The sequence below is a fragment of the Salmo salar genome, chromosome 11, assembly GCF_965601325.2.
Source record: "Salmo salar chromosome 11, fSalSal1, whole genome shotgun sequence".
Classification (NCBI taxonomy): domain Eukaryota; kingdom Metazoa; phylum Chordata; class Actinopteri; order Salmoniformes; family Salmonidae; genus Salmo; species Salmo salar.
This window is the reverse complement of record NC_138301.1, coordinates 11,529,775-11,555,770: the sequence shown is the minus strand read 5'-3', so window position 1 is coordinate 11,555,770 and position 25,996 is coordinate 11,529,775. Positions and strand designations below refer to the sequence as shown.

Genomic DNA, 25,996 nt, shown 5'->3' with positions numbered 1-25,996 from the left:
CCTGACAAATTCTGGGCATTGCTTGACAGAAACTCAGCTGACGTTGCGAAGCCTGTACTATTACTACACTTCTTCGGTTGTTGTTTATCTATTTTTTCTGTCCAAATGGCAAGCTTTTCAGGCAGGACTCCAACTGTTCTGAGCAATAGGCTAGTTCAAAATCCTTGTGGTTGTTGATGGACAGATAATACTGTCAGACCCTGATCTGTTCACCTGTCTTTGTGCTTGTCTCCACCTCCCCTCCAGGTGTCGCCCATCTTCCCCATTATCCCCAGTGTATTTATACCTGTGTTCTCTGTTTGTCTGTTGCCAGTTTGTTTTGTCTTGTAAAGCCTACCAGTGGTTTTCCCGTGTGCATGTCTTGCTCTAGTTTCTGTTTTCCTGGTTTTGACCATTCTGCCTGCCTGCCGTTCTGTACTTTGTCACACCACCCTGGATTACTGATCTCTGCCTGCCAGAACCTGCTGTTCTGTACCTTTCGGACTGTGCTCTGGATTACTGACCTCTGCCTGCGCTTAACCTGTCGTTTGCCTGCCCCCCTGTTTTTGTTATAAACTTTTGTTACTTCAAAATTGTCTGCATCTGGGTCTTCTCCTGAGCCTTGACAAATACAGCACTACCTATGAGAGCCCGGAACTTGTCTAACAAACAGGAAATATGATGGGAAATTGCTGCCACGTTGCCTAGGAGTTATTTTTTAGTGCTGAATTAAATAGTCAATCACTTTTAAATAGGCCGCATGATAGGCTTTGTATTGCCAGCTATTAGATCATTGTAGTAACATAGCTACTGTCAGTGTTGGTCAACTTGTTTCTAGGCCTGTGTGCAGATTTATACCCCTGTAGTTTGAAAGATGAGCAAAAACCCTGCTGCAAGATCAAAACAACTTATGTCAGTCAATCCTGTAGTTATGACTTTAAAAAAAGTAACCTTTATTTAACTAGGCAAGTCAGTTCAGAACAAATTCTTATTTACAATGACGGCCTGATGACTGACATGTCATCAAATCCAATTACCTGGATTTATATGGATTAAAATATACATTTTATTGCGTTAGAGTGGTGGGATCAGTTGCCTTCATAAAATGCAATTAGCCTGAATAGCATCTGGGTAAATATTTTTCTCTTCTCTCTTTTTATCTCAAGCAAATGCCGACCCATATCTCTTCCTAACGAGCCGGACTTGGCCCTCTATTTAACTCTGCCATGTTCAAACAGGTTGTATTCTTTGACTGGGAACAGTAGATCCTGCTTGAAGACCGTCCACTTTATCTCCCCTCTTCCCTGCTGCCATCTGTAGTGGTAAGCCCAGCTCATGTTGGTAAGTGAGTTTGTGTTTTAGTCGGCCTTCTCCCTCCTGACTGGATCAGAAGTCCTCCTCTCTCTCGCTGGAAGCTGTGTGAAGTTAAAAAGGATTATGGTGGCACAACAATGGAGCCCCCAGCTGTATGGCCCAACTTTAGCCCACTACACCAGCAGACCATGGAATGATGCCTTTGCCAGTAGTTTCCAGGAGAGTGAGCATGAGCTGCCAATGCATGCTTTGTGCCAATTTGAAAGTTATTTGTGAATAACCCTCACATAGTTGGGAGTTGAGGACTATCCTGTTTTATAAAACGGGTCGTTTGGATCCTGGATGCTGATTGGTTGATTTTCAGGAGTTGCCGATTTACTCTGTTCCATCTCACTGCAATCTACTGCCTCATCAGCCCAGCCAGGCAATTTATAAACTTGATCTCCACTACAAAATCCATCTGGACACTATCTCCCATTTCTTTTAGACTAGGATTTGATTTTCAACAGCGGAGATTTGTATAAACCTTGCTGTCTGTCTCTCCGACATTTGCAACATTGTTTCAATATTGAAATTCGATCTCCAGCTGTCCCATAGTAATGAACGTGTCGGGATGAGACAAACAGGCAGGGAGCTTTTCTCAGCCAGTCGAAATCATGAATTAGCTGGCATCATTTTTATGGATATATACAAAGTAATGTCAATAGACAACAGGTAGAACTAAATGAAATGCAGCTTGTTTGCAGTCTTTCCAGCTTCACTTTGAAGTGATTGTGTTAGGTTTGATGTTGGCTACCTCTTCTGAACAACAATGTCCTGACGAAAGAGCACATCTTCTATGCCAGGACATATACAAAGTAATGTCAATAGAAAGCAGCTTAAACAAACAGAAATGCAGCTACTTTGCTGTTTTTCTGGTTGCACTGTTTGACGTGACTGTAAATTAGCCATAGTTGGCTAGCAGCAAGCAATGGATAAGAACATTGCCAGCCAGTATGACAATGGAACATTTAGAACAAACTACTGGGTCGCATCCATAGTTACAGAACAAAAAGACTGAACGACTGGGTCGCATGTCTGGCATCCGATCCGATAGAACGAACGACCAGCAGGCTTGGATAGCAACCTTAGATTTGTGTCGGCACTATATCTTGTGGAAGGATGAAATAGTATGAATACATTCATAATAACATTTTTTATGAACATTTGTCAATCATTATTTGAATATTTGGTAACCTGTTGTATAAAAGTGATAATTCCCTCCGAAGCCAGTGTTTGGAGGATATATTGGTATGGTATGCCGGGCATCAACTTTGTCTCGGGCCTAACAACACCGATGCAATATGTCCGCCACACACCGGCTTTTCGGGCATTATCACTTAAATATATAACAATAAACACTCTGAATTTCATTCATTCATCAGAAAGGGCAAGATGGAATGTTCTGTTTCTGAATCCACTGTATCTTCTCGCACAGTGAGAGCATTTCATGCCGATCGTTCATAACCATTCATTTCTCATTTATATGTAGTGCAGTCGTAACTCCTAACCATTGCAGATCACACGTTCATTTGTGGTGCAACAACCGGCTAAACCCGTCCTGGACTCAGCCATATTGTCTACTTTCGGGAACAGTCTGGCTAACTGTCCCTGAATTCCGTCCAATTTCCCAGCGTGCCACTCCACGACAAGCAAACACATCAGTGATAATTATACAACCCGGCACTCAGCCTCTTCAAATAAAACAGCCAGGGCCATTTTGGAGACGCTCCAACTGGGGCTGGGAATGTGCAGACAGGGACCTATAGCCAGAAGAAAACTGCAGATGAAGGCGTATCAGACACTTAAATGGTAATCAATGTCTTCATCCAAGGATCCTCTGATTATTTACAGGGAAAATCACAATGGTTAAAAGTCTCAACACTGTCCCTGCCATAGATTGTGTAAGACAACTGCAATGCATAAAATATTCTGTAATGGTAAATAAATCCACAAGATGGCGACTATGGGCTTTGTAGAAATTCTAGTGCAGTCTCTCATAATAATATTGCATGCCTGAAGTATTCATTTGTTTATCACCCTCTCTACAGTACTAAAAACTGAGTCTTAGGCTCTGGTATTTCTGCATCTTGTAAAAAAAACACAGCTAATGGTGTGGGACTGTAAACTGTATTGATTCATGTTGAGAATCATGCCAAGCAGAGATAACAACCACAGAGTAACAACCACAGGGGTCCAACAATTAGACTCCTTTAAATATGTCCACACACTTAAAAGAGGCCTATTTCACAAATACATGATGGACAGCTCGCAAAGTAACCTTGGTTATTTTAAAAGGGAGCAACTAACTTCCCCACTCCCTCCCATGTCTTTTTTCATTCCTCCTTTTCCAGCATGCTATTGAACTTCTTTTCATGTGTGCAAGAACAAGGGATATAGTTTCCTTCTTGTAATGTCAGAAGGGTGGGATGATGGAACAAAGAAAATCACTTAGACGAGACAGACACTCTGTGCAGCGGTTTAATCAGATCCCCTCAATGGGATTAGGGTCCAATTTAATCTAGAATAAAAACGATAAACAGGTCGGAAGGTGTGGAGACTGGAAAGTGTGGGGAGAAGTGGCTTTAGCCAAGCAATCAAGAGATGAGAAAAGATAAAGGGATTAAACATCTCACGATAATCTTCCGCTTTGCAAGGCCCGCGTGGGTTTGTAGTCGTTTGTGTTTTTCATTTCTATTGTCGATACTGTTGTTGCTATGAGGGAAGGAATGAAAGAGGTAGTGCTAATGCAAGATGTCATCTGATTCGAGGAAAACATCACGCCATAGCATCATAATATCTACAGTGCCTTCAGAAAGTATTCACACCCCTTGACTTTTTCCACATTTGGTTGTGTTTCAGCCTGAATTTAAAATGGATTAAATTGAGATTTGTATGCCACAATACCCCATAATGTCAAAGTGGAATTTAGTTTTTTGAAATTTGTACAAATGAAGTCAATAAGTCAATAAGTATTCAACCCCTTTGTTATGGCAAGCCTAAATAAGTTCAGGACTAAAAATGTGCTTAACAAGTCACATAATAAGTTGCATGGACTCACTCTATGTGCAGTAGTTATTTTGAATGACTCTGTACCCCACACATACAATTATCTGTAAGGTCCCTCAGTCGAGCAGTGAATTTCAAACACAGATTCAACCACAAAGACCAGGGCGATTTTCATTGGTAAAAGTGTAAAAAACGAAAAAAGAAGCAGACACTGAATATCCCTTTGAGTATGGTGAAGTTATTAATTACACTTTGGATGGTGTATCAATACACCCAGTCACTACAAAGATGCAGGCATCCTTCCTAACTAAGCTGCCGGAGAGGAAGGAAACCACTCAGGGATTTCATCATGAGGCCAATGTTGACTTTAAAACAGTTACCGAGTTTAATGGCTGTGATAGGAGAAAACTAAGGATGGATCAACAACATTGTAGTTATTCCACAATACTAAACCTAACTGACAGAGTGAAAAGAAGGAAGCCTGTACAGAATAAAAAATATTCCAAAACATGTATCCTGTTTGCAACAAGGCACTAAAGTAATACTGCAAAAGAATGTGGCAAAGCAATTAGCTTTTTTTCCTAAATACAAAGTGTTATGTTTGGGGCAAATCCAATACAACACATTACTTAGTACCTCTCCATATTTTCAAGCATAGTGGTGGCTGCATCATGTTATTGGTATGCTTGTAAACGTTAAGGACTGGGGAGTATTTCAGGATAAAAAATAAACAGAATGGAGGTAAGCACAGGCAAAATCATAGAGGAAAACCTGGTTCAGTCTGCTTTCCACCAGACACTTGTAGATTAATTCACCTTTCAGCAGGACAATAACCTAAAACACAAGGCCAAATCTACACTGGAGCTGCTTACCAAGAAGATAGTGAATGTTCCTGTGTGGCCGAGTTACAGTTTTGACTTAAATCTACTTGAAAATCTATGGCAACACCTGAAAATGGTTGTCTAGCAATGATCAACAACCACTTTCACAGAGCTTGAAGAATAATAATAGGCAAATGTTGGAAAGTTCTTAAAATCTTACCCAGAAAGACTTACAGCTGTAATCACTGCCAAAGGAGCTTCTACAAAGTATTGACTCGGGTGTGAATACTTCTGTAAATGTGATATTTCTGTATTTAATTTTCAATACATTTGCAAAAATGTCTAAAGACATGTTTTCACTTTGTCATTATGGGGTATTGTGTGTAGATGAGTGAGCTTTTTTTTTTATTTAATCCATTTTGAATTCAGGCTGTAACACAGCAAAATGTGGAATAAGTCAACGGTCATGAATACTTTCTGAAGGCACTGTATATCACGCTATTCCTCTAAGCCTTTACTGACTCCCATTTAGTCTTGGGGTACTGTACTGTACACCTATTCACATAACAAAGGTTCCCTTTCATAAACGAGCAATGGGTCAATGAACTAGCATCATATTTCGAGGTGTGCAACGAGGCTACTTTCATTTCCTGTTTCTATTTCACTCCTAATGACCTCAGCGCATTGCGAAGGCTAGAAGATGTGACCCCAGGTCTGCTGTGGCCTCCGAAGTCCGACCACGTATTCACCAGGGAGCCAGGGGCCCTTCACGCTTGATGAATATGTGGAGCATATATACATGTACTATGTGTGGCAGACTAAACAGTTCCCCCATTGCTATTTTTACTGATTAGCGGTCATTAATAAGACTATTAATTCTAGCCCCTAAAAATAACAGCACTTTCTTTAACCAAGCCACACGACTCCAGTCCACAGGAGGAGAAGGAGGTAATTTCTACCACAGTCACATTGATATATACCAGGTAATTCCTAATAATATTTTACTGACTTCCATGGTGTTTGTGTTCCATATTTTAATTGACAAGTGTGTTAAGTTATTGATGTGCTTCCGACGCTCTTCCTCGAGCTCAGTTTCATGCCTTGAAATCAGGGACACAATGAGGCAGAGCGAGCGGGTTTAATTTTATTCTCATGTATGGCATTCATTATGCATGAATTTGTGTTTTGCATGGCTGTAACTTCATGGTGAGTGGGTAAATTGGAATGGAGTGCCACTCGCTCTTTCTTTCTTTCTCTCGCTCTGTATTTATCTCACTCCCCTCCCCCTCTGTCTCTCTCTTGGAGGGTAATCTGTTAGCAAACCTGAGAGGGACAAACAAAAATGATTCATTATCCTCTCAAATCGCTTTTATCTCCCAGGCAGAACCATTTGATTATTTTCTATCAATGAGCTTTGCTATCGGCACGGCATCTTTGTGGATGCAAAAGAAGTCTTATTGTGCCATTAAAAATCCACTGTGTTGGAAAGCAATCACTTAACTTAAAACAACTCCCTCTCTCAGGCAGAAACCAATAGGAGGCAAGAGCTTTCAATGTCTAGAAATAGGAAAATAGTGACATTTATATGCAGGATTAATTAGCTATATTTATAGAGATAATCCACAATCAGTAGGAGTTTGGTTTATTTATTCATCGTGATTTAATTAAGATCGCGGCCTGCGGCAACTGACAAAGGGCTTGGGGTTCCTGCCTCTGTGCATGACTGTGTCTGATAAGTCACTAACAGCCAGCTCAACCTTTTTTTCCCCAAGCTTTTGGGGACATTCACAGAAATATCAGCTCTCTTGATGTTTCTGTTTGTGTTTTTTCTCTATTGTGGTGTCTCATGTGGCATATAATAAACAAAAACATCAGCCCTTTGCCTTGAGTCAAATGTAGAAAGGGTTAAAGTGTGTCATCGGCTTAGGGCTAGGCAAAGCATTACAGCTTATAAATCCATACATCCAAAAATCCACTTAAGAGGCACACATTTCCTCTTCAATTACCAGGGTCCAAAAAAGTTAATTTTTCCGGGAAATATTGTTTAGACAATGTAGGCTACAATGCTAAATTGGATCAAAATCCGACACAAATCATTTCCCCGTTATCAGTCTTTGGATGTCCCCTCTAATAACAGGCTTAAAAGTATTTTCTACGGACACCGTGGATGATCCCAACCTTCTATAAACAACAAGGGAATCCATCCTGGTCAAATTACTCCCCCGAACACGCCAGATATGCCAGCTGCTGTTGTGTCGCTATAGGATCAAAGAGCTCTCCAAACCTAACTTTTCCATCTAGTTTATAAAAAAGCGTATAGCAAAGTGAATCAGGACTTGACTGAAGTGTTTCATTTGAAATCAAAGAAAATACTTTGTACTTTGAAATACTGCCATTTTCAGCCTCAGTTTAGCCTATATATTGTCGAGGTTCAGAGGCTGCCCTGTGTGGGCTACAGTAGGGTACAGGATAATAATATGTAGAGGTAGAAGAGCAGTGCAATGAAGCTTGTAGATATTGAGATGAGGTGACGTAAATGGATGTTCATCACTGCTGTGAGCGGGGGCCAGGGATTTGTGCGTAAGTATGTGAGAGGGGGAGGGAGGAGGGAGATTGAGGGTAACCCCCCTCTCACTCTTCCCTTCCAGATGGAGTCCTCTTTACTCTGTGTTTTGGATGACTAGGCCACTAAATTGGGTTTTAAAGCTGAAGAAAACAAACTGTAGCGACCCTTTCAATATTGATTCACTCGTCTTTAATAGTCTGATAATCCCATTGCTTGTTATATCATCCTTGCATGAGTGGCCATCATTTCAATTTTACAAGCCATTTCAAAGCAGATGGAATCAAACAAAATAACTTTGTCAATAAAATGTTAAGGAACTCTATGTAAATAATTTGCACTATTGAATATTTACATTGAATATGAACGAGATTGGAGAGGTGATGATCTGATTTTGAAATGTCTGATTGATTAACTGCCAAGCCACTTCATTTTGCCAGGTAATAATAAGACACGTACTTGTGGGAGACTTTGGCATTGGACAAAGGGATTCAAACAGATTGTAATGTAGAGGTAACTTTTGACCAGCAGTGGAGGAATGTTGTTGCTGTGCTAGGTCAATCCCACTTCCTCCTATTGAAACAGTAGCTACACCCCCCCCCCCCCCCTTAAAAAAACCTTGATCTTCCTGTTGAGAAAATGGAAATCCCTTGGATGGCGCACAGCTGTCCAGCTGAGAACTTTTGTTCCCTCAGATACAGAGCTGATTATTCCAGTGACAGAGAGAGTGTGACACAGTATGTGTCAGTCTGTGTTTGTCCGTGATGGATACATTTCGGCTTACGTGTTTTTGTCTGCATTTGTCTGTGACCGAGTCTGTGTGAGGGTGCACGTGTGTGCGTGCCTGAGTGTACGCATCAGTGTGCAGTTAGACAGCAAACGAGCTAAATGCATATTCTTTAAAGCAAACCACTTCCCACAACAGACAAACATAGCCTACGCTGATAAGCAAAGAGTTGCATCTTTGTTTCTTTTCCCAATCAGAAAGAAAAGGCCGGCTTTGTGGGCTTCCCAGCCCATTGGCCATAGAGGTTATGTTGTAGTAATCAACTGCTAGAGCGCAAATCTGCTCCGTGATTAAACATAGAGAGCAGATAAACCGTTCCCCGTTGTGGCCGCTTCCAGAAGGTTGAAACACAGGACATGAGCTCCCGATTAGTTTGGGTTTGGGAGGAAGCCGAGGCTTGACACTACGGAAATGACTGTCAGGACTGGAGCTCCTTGATTAGGACTGAGCAGATGAGATTACCAGAACTACTGATTTTCAAAATGTGTAATAAGACAACGAGAGGCCTTTGTAGTAAAGCTAGCGAAAACCTCTGATGTAAGGACAGGAAGTGAGTCAGGGCATACATTTTAACAGTACGGCCCTTCACATCATGAAAGTTTGGACATTATGAGTTAAAGGCAGATGTGTGACTAACTACTCTATACTGACAATTCCCTTCTTTACAAAGTCTTCATCTACGGTAGATACAAAGTCCTAAAGGCACACTCCGTATAATGTATGATTTCTGCATCTGATTTCTGATTTAAATGAGCTATGTTGGGAGTAACATATCAATTGAAATATGACAATTATAATATCTGTTGGTTTTATTGGTCCTGTAAATTAAAAATTACAGCATTTGTTTTACAAATGAAGAGCTTTCTCTTGTAGTTACCCATAATGCAGTGCCTGTGCAGTTTGTTTTTGAGAGAAGGTATGAAGGGCAAAGTGCAACACCATGATGAAATCCTATGGCAATTTTAACTCTCTCAAGTCTAAAAACCTGAAGGGAATATATTCTGGGAATTAATGGTTTCCACATGTGAGTCTAAGGAAAGCAACATGAAAGCGTTGCCTAAGTCTATTTTCTCAAACAACTAAGTGGCTTTCTCTTTCATTTTTCCCGAGCATCACTTCAGGTTTCTTCAACTCCACACATCTCGCTATCATAAAAAAACAAGCCAGTGTCTTATTCGTTTGGATTGCTGTTGGTGTTAACAGTGGAGCGCCAGCTTGTTCTTCGTGTTAGAGAAATTGTACCAAAATATAGTGAATTTGTGAATTATATCCTGGTCAAAACACTGAAATAAAATGTTTTATTATAGTACTAGATCGTTAAAGTTGAACTGTCAAGGTAACATGACCTAGATGCCCTTTTTATTTTACACAATTAGACATTTGATGTAATCAATTTCAGTGTTTAAAAACATGGCACTGTACATTGTATTCCTTACTGAATATATCCAATTCCCTATTTCCACTTGACTGTATCTTGTACTTCGCTTTATTTAGAGTGAGCATCCAGCCACCACAGTCTAGCTGAGCTGAATTAACACTGACTGTGTTAGAAGCATTAACATTTTCCAACTTGAATACTTAACCATAATGCAGTGAAGGGGTACGCTTCCACCATGTTGCATAATTTACCATGATCCCCCCCCCCCAAACACCAGATCTAGAGTGCATTGTAGACGCCATCTGTAAGCACTGGAAAGTGAGAGGGGCACAACCCTCTGCACCAGGTTGGTGTCATTTAAATAACCTCTCGCTGGCTGAATTGACCGAGAAGCTTGAATAGTGATGAAAGCCGGGGGCAATCACAGAGTCAAGGTAAAATCAGGGGGAGAGAAAAGAAATCACCCTCTACAAATATCAGCGCAAAAAATAATTCAGAGGGATGTCGGTTCATTGCTTAAAATGTTGAAGTGTGAAAAGTGTTAGAGATGGGAGGGGGAGATGTTTTGATTTGGGATGGGAGGGGGGTTATAAAGTCGGTTCCCTCCCAATCCTAGCCCCAGGCACATTCACATTGAGATCAGTCAGATGAGTTCTTGTAAACTCGACGTCTCCACTCTCTAAGGGGCTATACAGCGTACTGCTGGCCCAAAGCAAATGAACCATGACAAGAACCCTGCTATTTTTAAAGAGCACACTTCACAAGGCATTGACTCTCCTTCACTAGCTGTGATGAACATCAAGGATCACATACCAAGTACTGGACAGGGTTAAACACTGCCTCAACGGTCAAGACAGTCAGTGCGACACAAGCAATAGCTGACCGCTTGAAACAAAAATGACTGCCAAAATGGAAAATGAGAAGAGCATCCAGTAATATCATTAGGTCAAGGCACCGCTACATTCCACTGAGTGTCCTCTGAGTCCTACAGAGTGACTTTTAGTACATTTCCCAGACACCCCTTTTAAGGACAGTTATGAAGAGTATCTGAGTCTCTGCATAGGCTACATGGAAAATCAAGCTTCCTTTCCAAGAACCACCCCTGGTCTGCAAAATGAAGCGTCTCAGTCACACAGCACACCTCTCACTCTGTCACATGCAAGGCCAGTTCAGATCGATGTAAAGTAACACATAGTGTAACATAGTTATAATATGCATGATTAAATATCTACTGCTCTGAGAAGTATGAATATCTGTAATTATGTCTACGGTCTGCATGGCATTTAGGGGGATTTCATTTATTCATTTTGAATTCTTAAGCACAGTTCCTCTCAAGGGAACCCTGTAGACTCCCATGACTATAGCTAATATCTAAACAGCTAAATAGCTATGTGCATAATATCATATCTCTCTCTTTAAGTGCACAGCTCTATATAGTACATATCTACAGAAGAAGCAGATCCCCTCCCTCGCACCAATTACAGCTAGAACCATGACCCCTGCTGTGACAAAGGATGGTGACAAATCTCTCTCTCTCTCTCTCTCTCTCTCTCTCTCTCTCTCTCTCTCTCTCTCTCTCTCTCTCTCTCTCTCTCTCTCTCTCTCTGCCCTAAGGTATTATCTTAGTTCTTCTGTCAAATAGGCTTGCCCTCTCTTTAAGACTAATCTCACTAAACTGACTGCCTCCCTTCAGATCTACAGGGTGTGTTGCTGAGGGGCTTTGATTTAAAAAAAAATAGCCATACAGCTCCAGTCCAATTCCCCAAATTACTAATGATGCTCAAGGGACAAGCGAGAGAGTACTGGAGAAAGCCCACTCATCTCACTTACCAGCTTAGACAAGATCTCAGAGGCAGATACGCCGCCGTAGCCCTGCAAAAATGTATTACCACCATGTGGGAAATCTCATGGGATTAACGTCTATAACGCGTTTATCATAATCTTTGTCCCATAGGTACGAATAATGAATCTCGTTGCTTTCTCTCCTTCTTTTTGTGTTTTTATCATGGAGGCGAGAGCAGAAATGTAATGCTTCTCACGCCGCTCTGCCCCTCCACGCGCCACAGTCTGCCTGCCTCTTAACATGTGGCTGGTGCTCTCACCGCCGCCTCCAGTCACTTCAGCAGCGACGTGAGGCGCTGTGATACGCGCATCGCATGCCTCCCTCTCCCCCCTCAGCCCAGGCTCTGCTGTTCAGGCTGCAATTAGGAGCTGCTGTTTGTTCTATCTGATTCTCTGTGTCACTCTCCACATCAGGGGCCACAGAGCAGACTCCAACAACAGGAGAGGAAAGGGACTATAACAGGAAACGTGACCAGGGGAACTGGGCTGATCTCTGTGGCCACTGGGCTGGCCTGGAAGTCCTGAGTGCTCCCCTTTGAGAAGAGAATCAGACAGGTCCACAGCCAACAGCTAACAATACTACTGCTCTTACACCTAGGATCTACTTGTGACTTATACGCATTGGACGAGCTAAAAAGGAAGAGATCTGAAAATAATTCATCTCTGGTAAGTCATTCCAGTCATTTATACTGTATGAATAGGTTTGTTTCTATTTGTAAGTTTGGTTATGAATAACTCATTACATTTTATCATGTGTGTGGCTCCGTACAAAATGTATGATTTAAATAGCACATCGATACAATATGGTGTATCTCGTTGCGTCTCAAACTGATATAACCTCTTACCACAATGGACAACAGCGACTGATTTGATAACATTAGCCCTGAGCGCCAGGCTGAACCCTCGAGACAATTTGATACCAGATTGATTATGTTGATGTGCGCTACGCTTATACTCTGTAGCCACGAGGGAGAAATGCATCTGAAGAAAGCCTGAAACCATCTGTGCGTCTCGAGTTACACAATACTGTACAACATATTGAGTCTTGTACTCTGTGATGTAAGTTTAAGGAAACTCATCCTCAGATATCCTTTTCCTTTCAAAAGTAGACAAGAAAATAGCATCGTATTCGTTTACCTATACCGGATTTGTGACAACGTTGAATTGTTTCGATACTGTACACAGATAGAGACACGCAGCTGCTCTAGGACTAATTGTTGACGCTTGAAATGATGACAATGAAGCCGAACATACAGCCAAACACTAGGATAGCAGTTCAACTAGTCAAATAACATCTAATGCCACTGAACTAATCCGTTTGGAGAATCTCATGTAAAAGAACGATGGTAAAAGAGCTCAGGGAAGAGGTGTGATAGATAGACACTGTCTGTCAGACTCAGAGAACAAGTGGCGCCAGAGAGAGAGCAAGTGAGTCCAGTGTGATGGTGTGCGGGTGAAGCAGGGCTGAGGAGACGGCTCAGCCGTGACAGTTTCCTAGAAGAGTGAGTAGGCAGACAGATTGTTGAAAGCTGCTCTGTGATTAAAGCTGTTTTAATCTACAGTGGGCAAACACACACACCCACACACACATATTGTACGTCGCTTAATTCTACAGTGTCATCACAGTATTGAGGCTTGCTTGTTCGTTGATCTTGAATAGTCAGAATTCAACATAATGAGTGCTTGCCTTGATAGTACCAAATATTGCTTATTTTTCCACTTATGTTACAGTACAGTATATGATTAGAGATTGCAGGTGCATCAGGTCAGGTTGTAGGAATATATTCATAAACTGATTAATTGATTTGGATATTCCATATAACTTGTGTGCTACTTGGGATTGGAACACAGCACCAATTGTCTCAGGCATACCAACCAGCCTGTGAACTGCGTGAGTCATAGCCTACTAAGATGAATTCAAGCGGGAATAATGTACAGCATATTTCAAAATACAGTACCGTATTCCTCTTTTTTTTTCTACAAGATAAGCTGCCTTATTGAGAACTTCTGAAAAATGTCTATATGGTCATCAAATCTGACATTTGCATAGACAGCATTTAAAATGACACAGACAGAGAAATGGACTTTCAGTTATCATTCAATGGCATTCAAATGAAAGGTCAATGGACTCGCTTTGAGGAGAACAAGAAGCTGACATTCTGGATAGAAGTTGGCCCATCATTTGAAACTTTAAATGGGTTTGCTCCATCTGAACTAGGTATAGCTGAGGCCCTGAACGAAATACTTTACCATTGTCCGATAGCATCCTTCCCAAACCAACTCATTTAACACATTGTTTAAAAATCCCATTGTTGTCTCCTTAACTCTCGCTACTGCTCAAGAAAATTGTCAGAGAAAGAGAGTGCCAGAGAGACTGAGAGAGAGGGAGAGAAAGAGTGAGGGGGAGAAGACTGGGGGGGGGGCAGAAATTGAATTGCAGGAAGGGTGTGAGGCCACAGTAGCATTAGCGTAATGATGACCCTTTATTAGAAAGGGGAATGCTATTTTCCCAAGGGCATTGTGTTTACGCTTCCTCTCCTTGATAAAAGGCCAGACTTCACATCATGACCTCATGTAACAGAACAAGGAGACATCTAAAAACATGTATTTTTGACGGAGTGGGACATCCATGATTACGGAGACGGCTACCAACAGTGACGATTGAGGATGTCTATCTCTAAAGTACCTGGAGTTTTTAAAAAGGTCTCTCTCCTTTACGGGACAAACTTCAGGGCGTGGCAGGAAGGACATCAAATGACGCATAGTTAACACATACGATTAGGAGTAACAAGACAACCATACATTGGAAAGTTTGTTCGACTCTTTACGTTATAGCACAGAGTAAATGTTTTCCAACAAACAATATTTAACTGTTCCGATAAATAGCTGAACACAAGATTCAATAAGATATGGAACATCAAAACGTGATGAGATATTTACCTGGTGCCAAGTGCATTACCTCATAGGCCCAGATAAGCCTATTGTCAGTGTGGAGAAGATAAGAGACGTTCTTATCTGTGCTGTATGGGATTGTAACAAAAGTCATTCGATTATAGTCGTTCTTGGAATTTAGAATATGATATTAAGCTATTTGGGAACATTTACGAACCATAATCCACTTCATCTTAATATCCAATGCTAAGGGCTGGCAACAATAAGAGTGGAATAATCCAGACAAAGTATATTATCTGGGGTGGACTGCTTTAATGCTTAGCTATCCTCTAGGCCACAAAGAAAGCGTCCATTTAAAGAAAGTGTCCATTCAACTTTTCTAGTGGAAAACTCCCAAAAGTGCCAAACCTACCCACTGGGCATGACAGCCAAGCTTAATTAAACGTACCTAAAATAATAGCTAAGCAATTGAAAGAAGACAAATAATTTTTGAGCCAGATGTGTTGCCTGAGGGGTGAGTGGTCTCAATGGCCCAAATTTAATTCTCTGCTATTCCTCTGCTTCTCCCTTCCTTCCTTCCTTCAGATGATGAGACAGTCTGCATGGAGGCAGATGACTGGGCCAGAGATGTGGATGGGTCTCTTTGCCTTGGCCCTGACCCTCAGTCTAACCATGGCTGAACATATGGACCAGAGGCCAGCACTCCAAACCAGCCCAGTTCTCCACAGGCACAAGAGAGAGTGGTTGTGGAACAACCTTTACGTAGAGGAGGAAAGGCCAACTGACAAACAATACTATCTTGGAAAGGTATGTCGTTGTTTTACCATGTAGCGGAATACGGTACCTTGGAGGCTCTGGTAGAATGCCAGAGAGTTGAATGAGAATATACAGTAACAATGTATCTGATAGATAGGATGTCTTATCTTAACATTGTCTTCTGTTTTTCTATTTGTAGTTAAAGTCAACTAAATCTGGTGACAGGACACACTATGTCATTGAAGGAGATGGTGCCAACACAATCTTCAAAGTGGATGAAAAAGGACACATCTATGTCGCTGAACGATTGGATCGAGAGGTGAAAAGCAAATACCATCTAAGGGCCAAGTTGTTTGATACCAGCAACAACCTGGTGGAGAAAGTGGAAGAGTTTGTGATCCTGGTTACTGACATCAATGACAACGACCCAGTGTTTACTAAATCGTTCAACGCTTCTATCAAAGAGAGATCCAAAAGAGGTACAGGAGGTCAAATCCTAGACACAAGGATGATTATGCTGGATATTAAAAAGTGCTTTTGCTAAATCACATCTCTTTATTTCTTCCCTGTGTAGGAACTAAAGTGATAGAAGTCACTGCCACTGATGCAGATGATCCAACGACTGCAAATGGAGAACTTGCTTACACATTATTAGAGGGGGGAGATTTCTTCAATATAGACAGCACAACAGGTAGGAGATGTTCATTCATTTGAACTCACACGGCATAAAGTCCATTGTACAGTATCTACATCTCTTTTCAATATTCTTTCCTAATAACCCAATATTCATTTATTGTTGTGTTGAATCAAAGTCATGAATCAAAGACTAAATGAATGTTCTTCATTTCAGGGATTATCACCACCAAGTATGAGAACCTGGACCGTGAGACCCAGAGTAGCTATGTGGTTGTGGTTCAAGCCCAGGATCTGAGAGGACTTAAACAAGGGGGCACTGCCACCACCTCTGTCACCATCGCAGTCAGCGACATCAATGATAACATAGCCACGTTTACCAAAAGTAGGGGCAAAATAGAACATCCCTGACAGCTATATAGAGCACATTGACAATTATTGGTCTTACAGGAGCTAAACCTAAATATGAATGATTGTTATGGAATTTCTAGCAGCAAATGAGGGATTTTTCCATGTTGTCCCTCAGAAGTTTCTCTTACTAACTTGCAGAGTGTCTTTTTCCCTAGGTTCCTATGTATTTAGTGTAAAAGAGGACATGAAGCGGGGACAGAGAATAGACACCATAGTCCTGGAGGACAGAGATGAGATCCAGAATAAAGACCCAATCGTCACCATAGAACCTCCATCTGACATCTTTGAAATGGAGCGCAGTCAGATCAAAGATGGCAACCTCATGCTGAAAAAGGTATTTCACTCATCCTAAACTGTTACTTTTGTTTATCACAAAAAAATGATCCACATTTGTCTCTATAGTGCAACCAGGTGTAATGCTTTCCTAATGTGTCCTCTACCGTAGATATGAGCATCACAGAGTGATGCATAACACTAAACTATACAGTAGCAGAGACTAAAGAAATAAGACCATGCATTCTTTGAAGCACATATGAAAATGAATGTCCTTGAAAGACTCCTTGAAGGGCATTATATTAAGTTCTGAAAATTAAACTACCTAAAGTATTCTGGGGAAAGAAAAGATCAGTACAGTCTGTATATTATAGATAACGATGTAGGGAACATATATGAGAGGGACACATTTGCTGAAGATTATACGTATAGTCCATGTACTGAGTTTTTTCCTTAACATTCCTTAACTTCTTTTCAGGGACTGGATTATGAAACCAAGAGCAGCTACACGTTCTTTGTGCATGTGAAGGAGAACCACTTGCAGTCCCCTGCGGATAATAAGGACAATCCAGTGATCAAGGCCCAGGTGACCATCCAGGTGATAGACGTTGATGAGCAGCCAGAATTCAGCAAGAGCATCTACAACTTTAATGTGATAGAGGAAATGATGGTCAATAATATTGGAGTCGTTTCAGCCAGAGATCCTGATAAAGCCAACAAGGCCATAAGGTATTCAACACGTTCACTAATTGACACATGCTACTGAAGCTAGAATGAACGTAAAACTATTTTCTGAGAGGTGATTTCCACAATGTTTCAATGCCCCCCTCTACAGGTATTCCATTGAGGACAAGAACAGTCCCATTGGTATCAACCCTGTAACTGGACAACTTTTCACAGTGAGGAAGCTGGATCGGGAGCTTGTAGCCAATCACATGTTCCAGGTTAAAGCTAAGGAGGAACCAAACGGTACGACATTAGCCATCATCTTTAATCTTATTAATACACGTTTATTGCGTGAAATGTAATTCATGTCCAAAACATTTCTTATCTTAATAACTAGTAGGGTTTAGGTGTTTCCCAATAATAAAATCATGTTTCCCATCTCCTCTTCAGGACTGGAATCTTTTGTGAATGTCAACATACTGGTCATTGATATCAATGACAACAAACCAGAGCTGTCCATTGAAGAGATATTCGTTTGTGAAAATGATATGGCTGGCATGGTAGGATTTTTTCCAGAGTTCGATGTCATCTAAGCCATCAATCCGTAAACTTTTCTGAAAATTGCATTAAGTCTTTCTTAAAATGTGTTCCCCTCACACAGGTGATTGGGACCATAAGTGCGACAGACAAAGATGATAATTTGCCCGCATTCAGCTTCACATTGGTGAAGCCGAACGGCAACTTTTCAGTCATCGATAACAACGGTGAGAGAGCTGATCATTTCTATGCATGAACATGTGACAAGTGCCACCTTTATTATGTCAGCTTGAGCTGTGCAGGCAGACACATTCTACTAATGCTAAGCTGTTGGTTGGTGTGAGGGGCGGTGAGGTGGGTATAACAGAGACAATGTGGGGGTGAATGGCTGGTTCACATATTGGCTCAGGACAGCACCGTGCTCCCCAGTGGCAGAGGAATCAGCCTGGACAATGCTCCGTTCTAAAGCAATCTGACGTCTGAACGTTCTCCATCTAGTCGGGCGGAAACGAGAACAGCAACAAACCGCCGAGAGCCCCTGAAATATTCATGACGTACAAGCTCTTTAAAACCAGCAGCCCTTCATTACATATTTGGAGAGCAACAGTGACGACCTCAGAGGCACTCTGGCTGGGGAACATTTTCAGCGTAGCACTGGGGTGGCCTGGTCCAGTCTGTGCTGCCTCGTTGGCTGCACTGCATAATGAACTGATGTGACATTTCACCATGTAATGATCAGCCAGGAACACGGAACACTGGGAGTAGGCTGCACATTAGCCCAGTGCAACTAGAGAGAAGGTTATAGCGCCGGAAGACCAGAAGAACAGTGAGAAGTTGTTCTTACTTTAGTGATGACGTGCATGTTAAGGCCATATCTCTAGCTTTGATGTACTGTACGCACTGCAGTACGTCCTTCATAGCTTCTATTTCTGAATGTTTGTATACTGTAATTCTACTTAAATTAGGCCAACCAAATTGAACATATAAAATGAGTATGCCACGTTTCTAGCCACATGTACTGGCACCGAAAGCTCATGGAGATAATCATATCCAATCCACATGGGACTAACCATGTGGAAAAACCTAATTCCTAGATCTAGTTTCAGAGCACATTCAATTATCCTGCTTTAAGGATTCACACCTACTGAGATTTTAGGGATTTTGTTAGTGCGGAAAAGTGTCCCTTACACATAAACAGATTCAACAGTCGGCGTATTATGTAGATGCAAAAGTCTACACCTAAGTAAATTGTAGCTAAGAGCATTCCACCATTGGAACCAATGCACTATCTATGAAGACCCATTTAATGTATAAACATGTCCTCCAAATCTAACCATGGCAAACCTCTGATAACTAACATTGTTTTATGTCCCCCTCTCCTAGACAACACATCTAACATAGTCCTGAAACATGGAGGCTTCAGCCTGGAGGACTCCAGGGATTATGTAATAGAGATTGGGATCAGCGATGGAGGCAGGCCTCCCATGAGCAGTATCACCTCTCTGCCTATCAAAGTGTGCAGGTGTGACAACAAGAGGATCCACACCCAGTGCAAAGCAGCCCAACTCAAAATGGGTGTGGGTGTCTACACCCTGATTCCTATACTGTGCATCCTGACTATTCTGGGTGAGTCAATCTCTCCTCTACTGTAGCCAGTCCTCTCCATTTTAAAACTTCTTAGGGATTTCCCCCTTTATTTCAATTTCCGTCTAAAATGACATACCCTAATCTAATTGCCTGTAGCTCAGGCCCTGTAGCAAGGATATGCATATTCTTAGTACAATTTGAAAGGAAACACTTTGAAGTTTGTGGAAATGTGAATTGAATGTAGGAGAATATAACACAATAAATCTGGTAGAAGAAAATACTAAGAAAAAAACAACGTTTTTTTCCCCCACCATCTTTGAAATGCAACAGAAACTAGCCATCACTTTGGTTGTAATTCCGATGGTGTCCATAAGATGGCAGCAGTATATGTGCAAAGTTTCAGACGGATAACTTGAAGTATGAGCACACTACATGATATTTAGTGTGAAGTCACCCAGGTACATTTGGGCAAATCGTGAAGGAGACATTCACATTCACATTACATTTTTCTGCAAGAATATTGTCAAATCTGTATACTTGGACTTTGATTTAGCTTTTCCGGTATTAGTAGCCATATTATAAGTTCAACATTTGCAAAACACCCAGTTTTCATAACCTTCCATATTCTTATAATTTTTGTCCCAAAGGAAAAGGCTTGCTGTCGCACAAGGATAGCAGCTACATTTTGCGACAGATACGGGTTTCCCGACACTGCCGTAAAGCCCAGCTCATTGGCTATCTAGCTAGCTTGGTTTGACCCCGATTGGTGCTTAGTTGACAAAGTTACAGTCAAATAAGTGAAAACCCGCCTGCGTCATCGGCGTGCCATGAAGGCGTTCTCTGACCAAATATGGTGTCCTATAGGATATATTACACCCCTAATGATATAGTGGAGTCTGGTTACGTTCTAGGATCTCTGAGGAATAAATACAAATGTGATTTGACTGGTGGAAACAACGTTTAGGGTTAGATTTTTACAGATTGCTTTCTTTGCAAATTGAACAAGTGGAAATACAAAATCGATCGTGCATGCTATATGGACATTTTTAGGATATGAAAAATGATTTTATCTAACAAAACAACACTTCATGTTATCTCTGGGACCCTTTGGATGATAAATCAGAGCAGGATTTTAGAATGTAAGTACACATTTCATCTTCAGAGGTGAATTTATCAAACCTATCACGGGTGAAAAAAGTATTTTGTTGTTAGGAGCTCTCCTCAAACAATAGCATGGCACTTTTTCACAGTAATAGCTACTGTAAAATGGACAGTGCAGTTATATTAACAAGAATTTAAGCTTTCAGCCGATATAAGACACTTATATGTACCGACATTTGTTGTTTTTCTAAAATCTGCGATATTGACATAAGGCGCTGCATGATTTACAACTGTCCCGTTAACGGGACGCCTATCTTAACTGGCATTCTACCACACCACTGTCCCTTATTAAGACATATTATAAAATAGAGCAATCATCTAAGAAATAAACAACAGAGATCATTAAACAAGGTACTTCAGCTCAAGGTGTTCTTGGGTAAGATCATGAAGTATTTACGACACAAGTAGAAGGATAGGTTTTTATTAACGATAAATGTGAATAATTCCGATGATGGGGGATGGGCAACTAATTTCAATCTTTTGTTTGTTTATTTTTTTGGGACATAGTTGAAGAGTTTTACCTCAGTATCTGATTGGATAAATAACACTCAAGATTGCAGGACAAGCAAAGTAAATAGTGGAAGGAACGGGAAGCATTGAGCTGAATATTCTCTTTGATACTTTCTCTGCTCTGCTGTCTTGGGAGAAAACCATTTGTCATATTAGAAGAGCCATGTGCCAGAGATGTTTTGTCAAAAGCTCATATCTGAAGCAGAGAGCAATTGCACTGCTGCAGTAGGCTTCTACAAAAGCAGATATGTGGGAAAAACATGAGAAGAATGGGAAGGCTAATGAGAAGATGATCAGTTATTCAGCTGTCTTATTAAGACACAGAATGAAGTGGTGATTAACTATTAAACATTGAAGTCATTATCGTATGAATCCCCCAAAAATATACTGGAGACCCATTCGACAAAGTATTTTCTCACAGCCGATTTCATTTGCCTCATGAAATATATTTATATTTTCCCGCTTCTCTCTTCTTCAGTCCTTATTAAAACCCCAAACTGTGTGACATGGATATTAAACATGTTTTCTTCCTCGTTCCAGTCATAGTGATCCTGATCGCTATGAGAAAGCGTCACCAAAAGGACGCCCTGGTCACTCTGGGTAAGAGTGAGATCCACGAGCAGCTAGTGACGTACGACGAGGAGGGTGGTGGGGAGATGGACACCAACGGCTACGACGTGTCCATCCTGACCTCAGCTCGGAATGACGGCAGCATGAGCGTGAGGCAGGGCCCCAGCCTTTACGCCATGGTGAAGAAACCACCAACTGCGTGCAAGGGAGACATGGCTGTGATGATCGAGGTGAAGAAAGATGAAGCTGACCATGACAGGGATGGGATTCCCTACGATACCCTGCACATCTACGGCTACGAGGGGCCAGAGTCCCTGGCTGGTAGCCTCAGTTCCCTGGATAGTTCATCCACTGGCTCTAGCCTTGACTATGACTTCTTAAACGACTGGGGCCCTCGCTTCAGAACCCTGGCTGAGCTCTACGGGGTAGATGGGTCTGAGGGAAGTGACTCCCTATATTGAGCACACTGAGCCTAAAGACCAGCAGGCAGGACGTCTCTCAGCTCTCTCAACTCTTCCTTTGACTAAAAGCACATCAGGATTAACTTCTTCCACTAATCCGTCCAATCACAGCACACTATGATAGGGTCCACTCAAGCGTGTGGACCCTCAATAATTCTCTCTTCTTCTCGTTCTTTTTCCTCTTCTTCTACCCCCTGTTCCGCCTCCTCTTAGCCTTTTACCTCTCTTTTCTTTTCTTCTTCTTATTATTATATTATTATTTTTAAGAAACTGTATTTTTATTTCCTTTTCTTTCATTTGATTAGTTATTCGTTTTTATCAGATTACACACACAGAAATCTGTATACCTTCATTTTGATTGATTGTGGGGGTTTTTTATGGTTGACTAAACCAACTGTAGCTATGTAGTGAGAGGTGGGTCCTTCAGTGAGTCATAGTGGCATACTGAGTTGTCTTTCAGACAGAATGACCCTTCTCATCAGCAGCTACTATTGCCCAGGGAGCCCGGCAGGAAGCAATGATAACAGAAGCTCTGAAAGAATTAAAGTCTATTCCCAGTTTATTTGACAGGACTCATCAACACATCAATTGTTGTGGATAAAGCCCAAGTCTCTGAGGTCCTCTGTAACAAAAGTAATACAACCAACTCAGGAAATGTGAAGTAGCTCAATAGTCCTTTGGATGACAACAAAGTTATCTGAATTACTTTAACCTTTTATCCTAGAGCTACTGCTTCAACATACTGCTTCAACATACTCCTTCAACATAGTGCTTCAACATACTGCTTCAATATTCTTCTTCAACATACAGCATGTGCTTCTGCTCCATTTACTGAAACAGCTTAATATAATGAGGGCAATCTACACAAGTTCAAGTTTATCATTATCGCTATTGTCCTTCTTGACTGAAGACATAGCAAAAAGAGAGCAAAGGTTTTCTTCTGTTTGAATTATATTTAGAATGTGGACTGTTTGTTGTATACATTTACATTTTTGTCATTTAGCAGACGCTCTTATCCAGAGCGACTTACAGTAGTGAATACATAGATTTCATTTTTTTTTTGTACTGGCCCCCTGTGGGAATTGAACCCACAACCCTGGCGTTGCACACACCATGCTCTACCAACAGAGCCACAGCAAGCTTTGCCTACTTGGGACCACTTCTCATAAACCATGGATACAATGTGTGGAAGCCATCTTACCACTTCCTTGTCTGGATCATATACATGGAGAGCTGGACCCCCATCCTTTTTCAAACACCATAGTCCGCCCCTACACATTGCCCAAACAAAACACTGGAATCAGCTTCCTGCACATATGTGTGTGAGGAAGCCCTCTTCCTGTCCTGTTATCTTTTAAAGTAAAACAACACATTGTGGCTCGCTTCCTGTTTTCCTGCCTGGGAAAAACCTTTGGAAAGGGACAAATAGATGGAGAACAATGTAAGAGCTATGATGACTTTAACAACAGGCAACATTTCATTTCTGTGTCGACCATCTACCAAAGATCAGTATGGTGAAACCTCGGTTTACAATAGTTGCCACTGGTAAACTGTGCTGTAATGTTATGTCTCCAGGTCTTTCTATATAACATACCTGATCTACTTCGTTCCATGCTATTAATGATCTATTCTATTTCACAAGCTCTTACTGTTAGTGGTGCTCTGTATAATTATCTGTAAACCTTATGAACTATTTTTCAATGGCAATAAGTAACTTGGCAATACGGTATTCATGTTATCGAGATTGTGAGTACTGGAAATATAGTTGTCTACACTGTATATAGAAAATGTGCCTGAATATGGACATTGGCCTCACTTCCTTTTGCGTTATTTCAAAATGATTTTACTTGACACTGGTCTTTGTCTGCTGAAAGTGTAAAATATGTAGTTTTTTTTAGACTTGTAGTGTAATTGATGTGTAATTGTGCATTGATTGATACTGTATGTATGTGTGAGTCTACCTGTGTAAATTCACTCCATTGGTTGTCAGTATTGGGCACCAAAATGAGAAGAGAAAACATTCAAATGCATTCCTTTCGTATGCAGCTAGATCATTCTGTAGGGGAGCACTATGTGCCTTGGTTTATGATCATTCTCTCGATGGTGAACACAATATTTTCTATGGTTTGTATCGTGTAAAACAACAACATTTTTATTAAGTACCAATTTTGTATGTGTAAAATAAACGTAGCACTCAAATGAGAAGTACAAAAAGTGAGCTTTATTGTTTCAAAAAAATGCAAGAAGGAACAGAGTAATATTATGCTGAATTGAATTGAACTAACTTCATTAGGATAATATAGCTTTGATACTTGCTTTAAGCCATGGTCCGTTCTAAGTTTTGGTTTCTGTGTTTTGCTGTAAAATAAAGAACAGTATCGTAATGCCTTTATAGCCATCGAAATTGGCCTCTTGTAATTGTAAAGTCATTATTGTATGAGAGGGTCATCTTCAGGTGAGGCTCAGTCTTCAGATCCAACAGCAGCTACAGTCCCTGAGGTCTAGAAAGTATATGGGAGGACTGGGTGTGTGTGTGAGATTGCAAAGATAACACAGAGACTAGGGGAAATGCCTCAGTGATGTCACGCCTCAAACTCCCGGGACTAAAAGCAAACAGCCAGTAGGGAACTTCCTGAAGCTTCATATGTCCTCACATTTTTTTTAAATGACCAGGAAATTTTGGTGCCTCTCAGGACCTCTGATATATGGTGAGTGCCACTGTGAATTTGGGCCTTATGAGTCATTGTTTTAATACTGAGAAAGCTATGTGCTGAAAATACTTTGATTCGTTAGGGTATAGAAGAACAGTTGGGATTTGTATCATGGACCGGAAGAAATATTGCATCACATTTTCCAATGTTCAGCAGCCAAGTGTCCCTTTACTATCCTCATTTGCACTGTGAACTGAGGCCTGAGGACTGTGAACCTTGACTAAAAATCTCTTCATCACAGCACAGGAAAGTGTGTCATTTTGAATGTTTTAAGTGGCCACAATTTGGAACAAAAAACTATTACAATTCAGTTATAACTCAGCTATGGGTCAGTTACACTCTGTGATATGTTTCAACAGAGTGCTGATCTAATAACTGTCAGACAGGTGTAGTTTGCGCAAGTGAACACTAGGGGACAGTAAAACGTTATGAATGCAAGAGGTAACATTTTAGATCAACGCCAATGCTTTCACCGAGAATAGATTCACTCTCTCTATTGTCAGTGGAGAAACAATGTGGCTTTTTTAGCCTGACCACTTGTTGGTTTGCCATCATGTCAGTGTTTGTCATCCCGCATCAAAACATACACAACTCAAATTCAAACAAACTAATTCCCGAGACATACTGCGACGATGTCATGGCTAAATCATAGAACAATGATGAGCCAACTGCCTTCAAACAGTCAATAATAACAAAAGCCAGGAGAATGTGATAAACAATCTCAGGGGATATGCCTTTTTCCTGTCCAGTCCATACTGCTACGGAATGCAACAATACAGAGTTAGTTAGGGTACATCTCCTATTCCTGGCCACCCTGCCCATTCATACCCACGGACTATCTGACCGCTCCACCTGTTTCCTACGTCTCAGACAACCTTTCTGTGGTCGCTGCCTGGCAGACACAAAGATAAATACAACAGCTGTGAAGAAATAGCCTGTTACTGCGGGAAGCAGCCAGGGCACCGATATACACACACACACGCAAGCGCGCACACACACACAGTGACGCTGAGATAAAAACATTGTCTATCCCTATATTCATGGTTTTAATAGTTAGAATGTGTTTATTTGTATTTTTTTGTGCAACGGAGGAATG

At 41.1% G+C, this 25,996-nt stretch overlaps 1 protein-coding gene across 1 annotated transcript; it reads left to right on the top strand.

Annotated features, from left to right (window-relative positions):
• Positions 1 to 12,002: 12,002 nt before the first annotated feature.
• Positions 12,003 to 24,577, top strand: LOC106561987 (cadherin-5). Its single transcript, XM_014126496.3, has 12 exons — positions 12,003 to 12,398; positions 15,210 to 15,431; positions 15,580 to 15,859; positions 15,955 to 16,071; positions 16,231 to 16,398; positions 16,580 to 16,758; positions 17,176 to 17,426; positions 17,533 to 17,666; positions 17,814 to 17,923; positions 18,025 to 18,127; positions 19,284 to 19,526; positions 21,699 to 24,577. Exons 2-12 carry the CDS (start codon positions 15,210 to 15,212, stop codon positions 22,187 to 22,189), a joined length of 2,298 nt encoding a protein of 765 aa, XP_013981971.1. The 5' UTR covers positions 12,003 to 12,398; the 3' UTR covers positions 22,190 to 24,577.
• Positions 24,578 to 25,996: the final 1,419 nt, after the last annotated feature.

Coding starts and splice junctions, on each gene's coding strand:
- LOC106561987 (XM_014126496.3), top strand. CDS start 15,210: ATGATGAGACAGTCTGCATGGAGGCAGATGACTGGGCCAGAGATGTGG. Junction 17,427..17,532: donor AAAGCCAACAAGGCCATAAG/GTATTCAACACG, acceptor CCCCCTCTACAG/GTATTCCATTGAGGACAAGA. Junction 17,667..17,813: donor AGCTAAGGAGGAACCAAACG/GTACGACATTAG, acceptor TCTCCTCTTCAG/GACTGGAATCTTTTGTGAAT.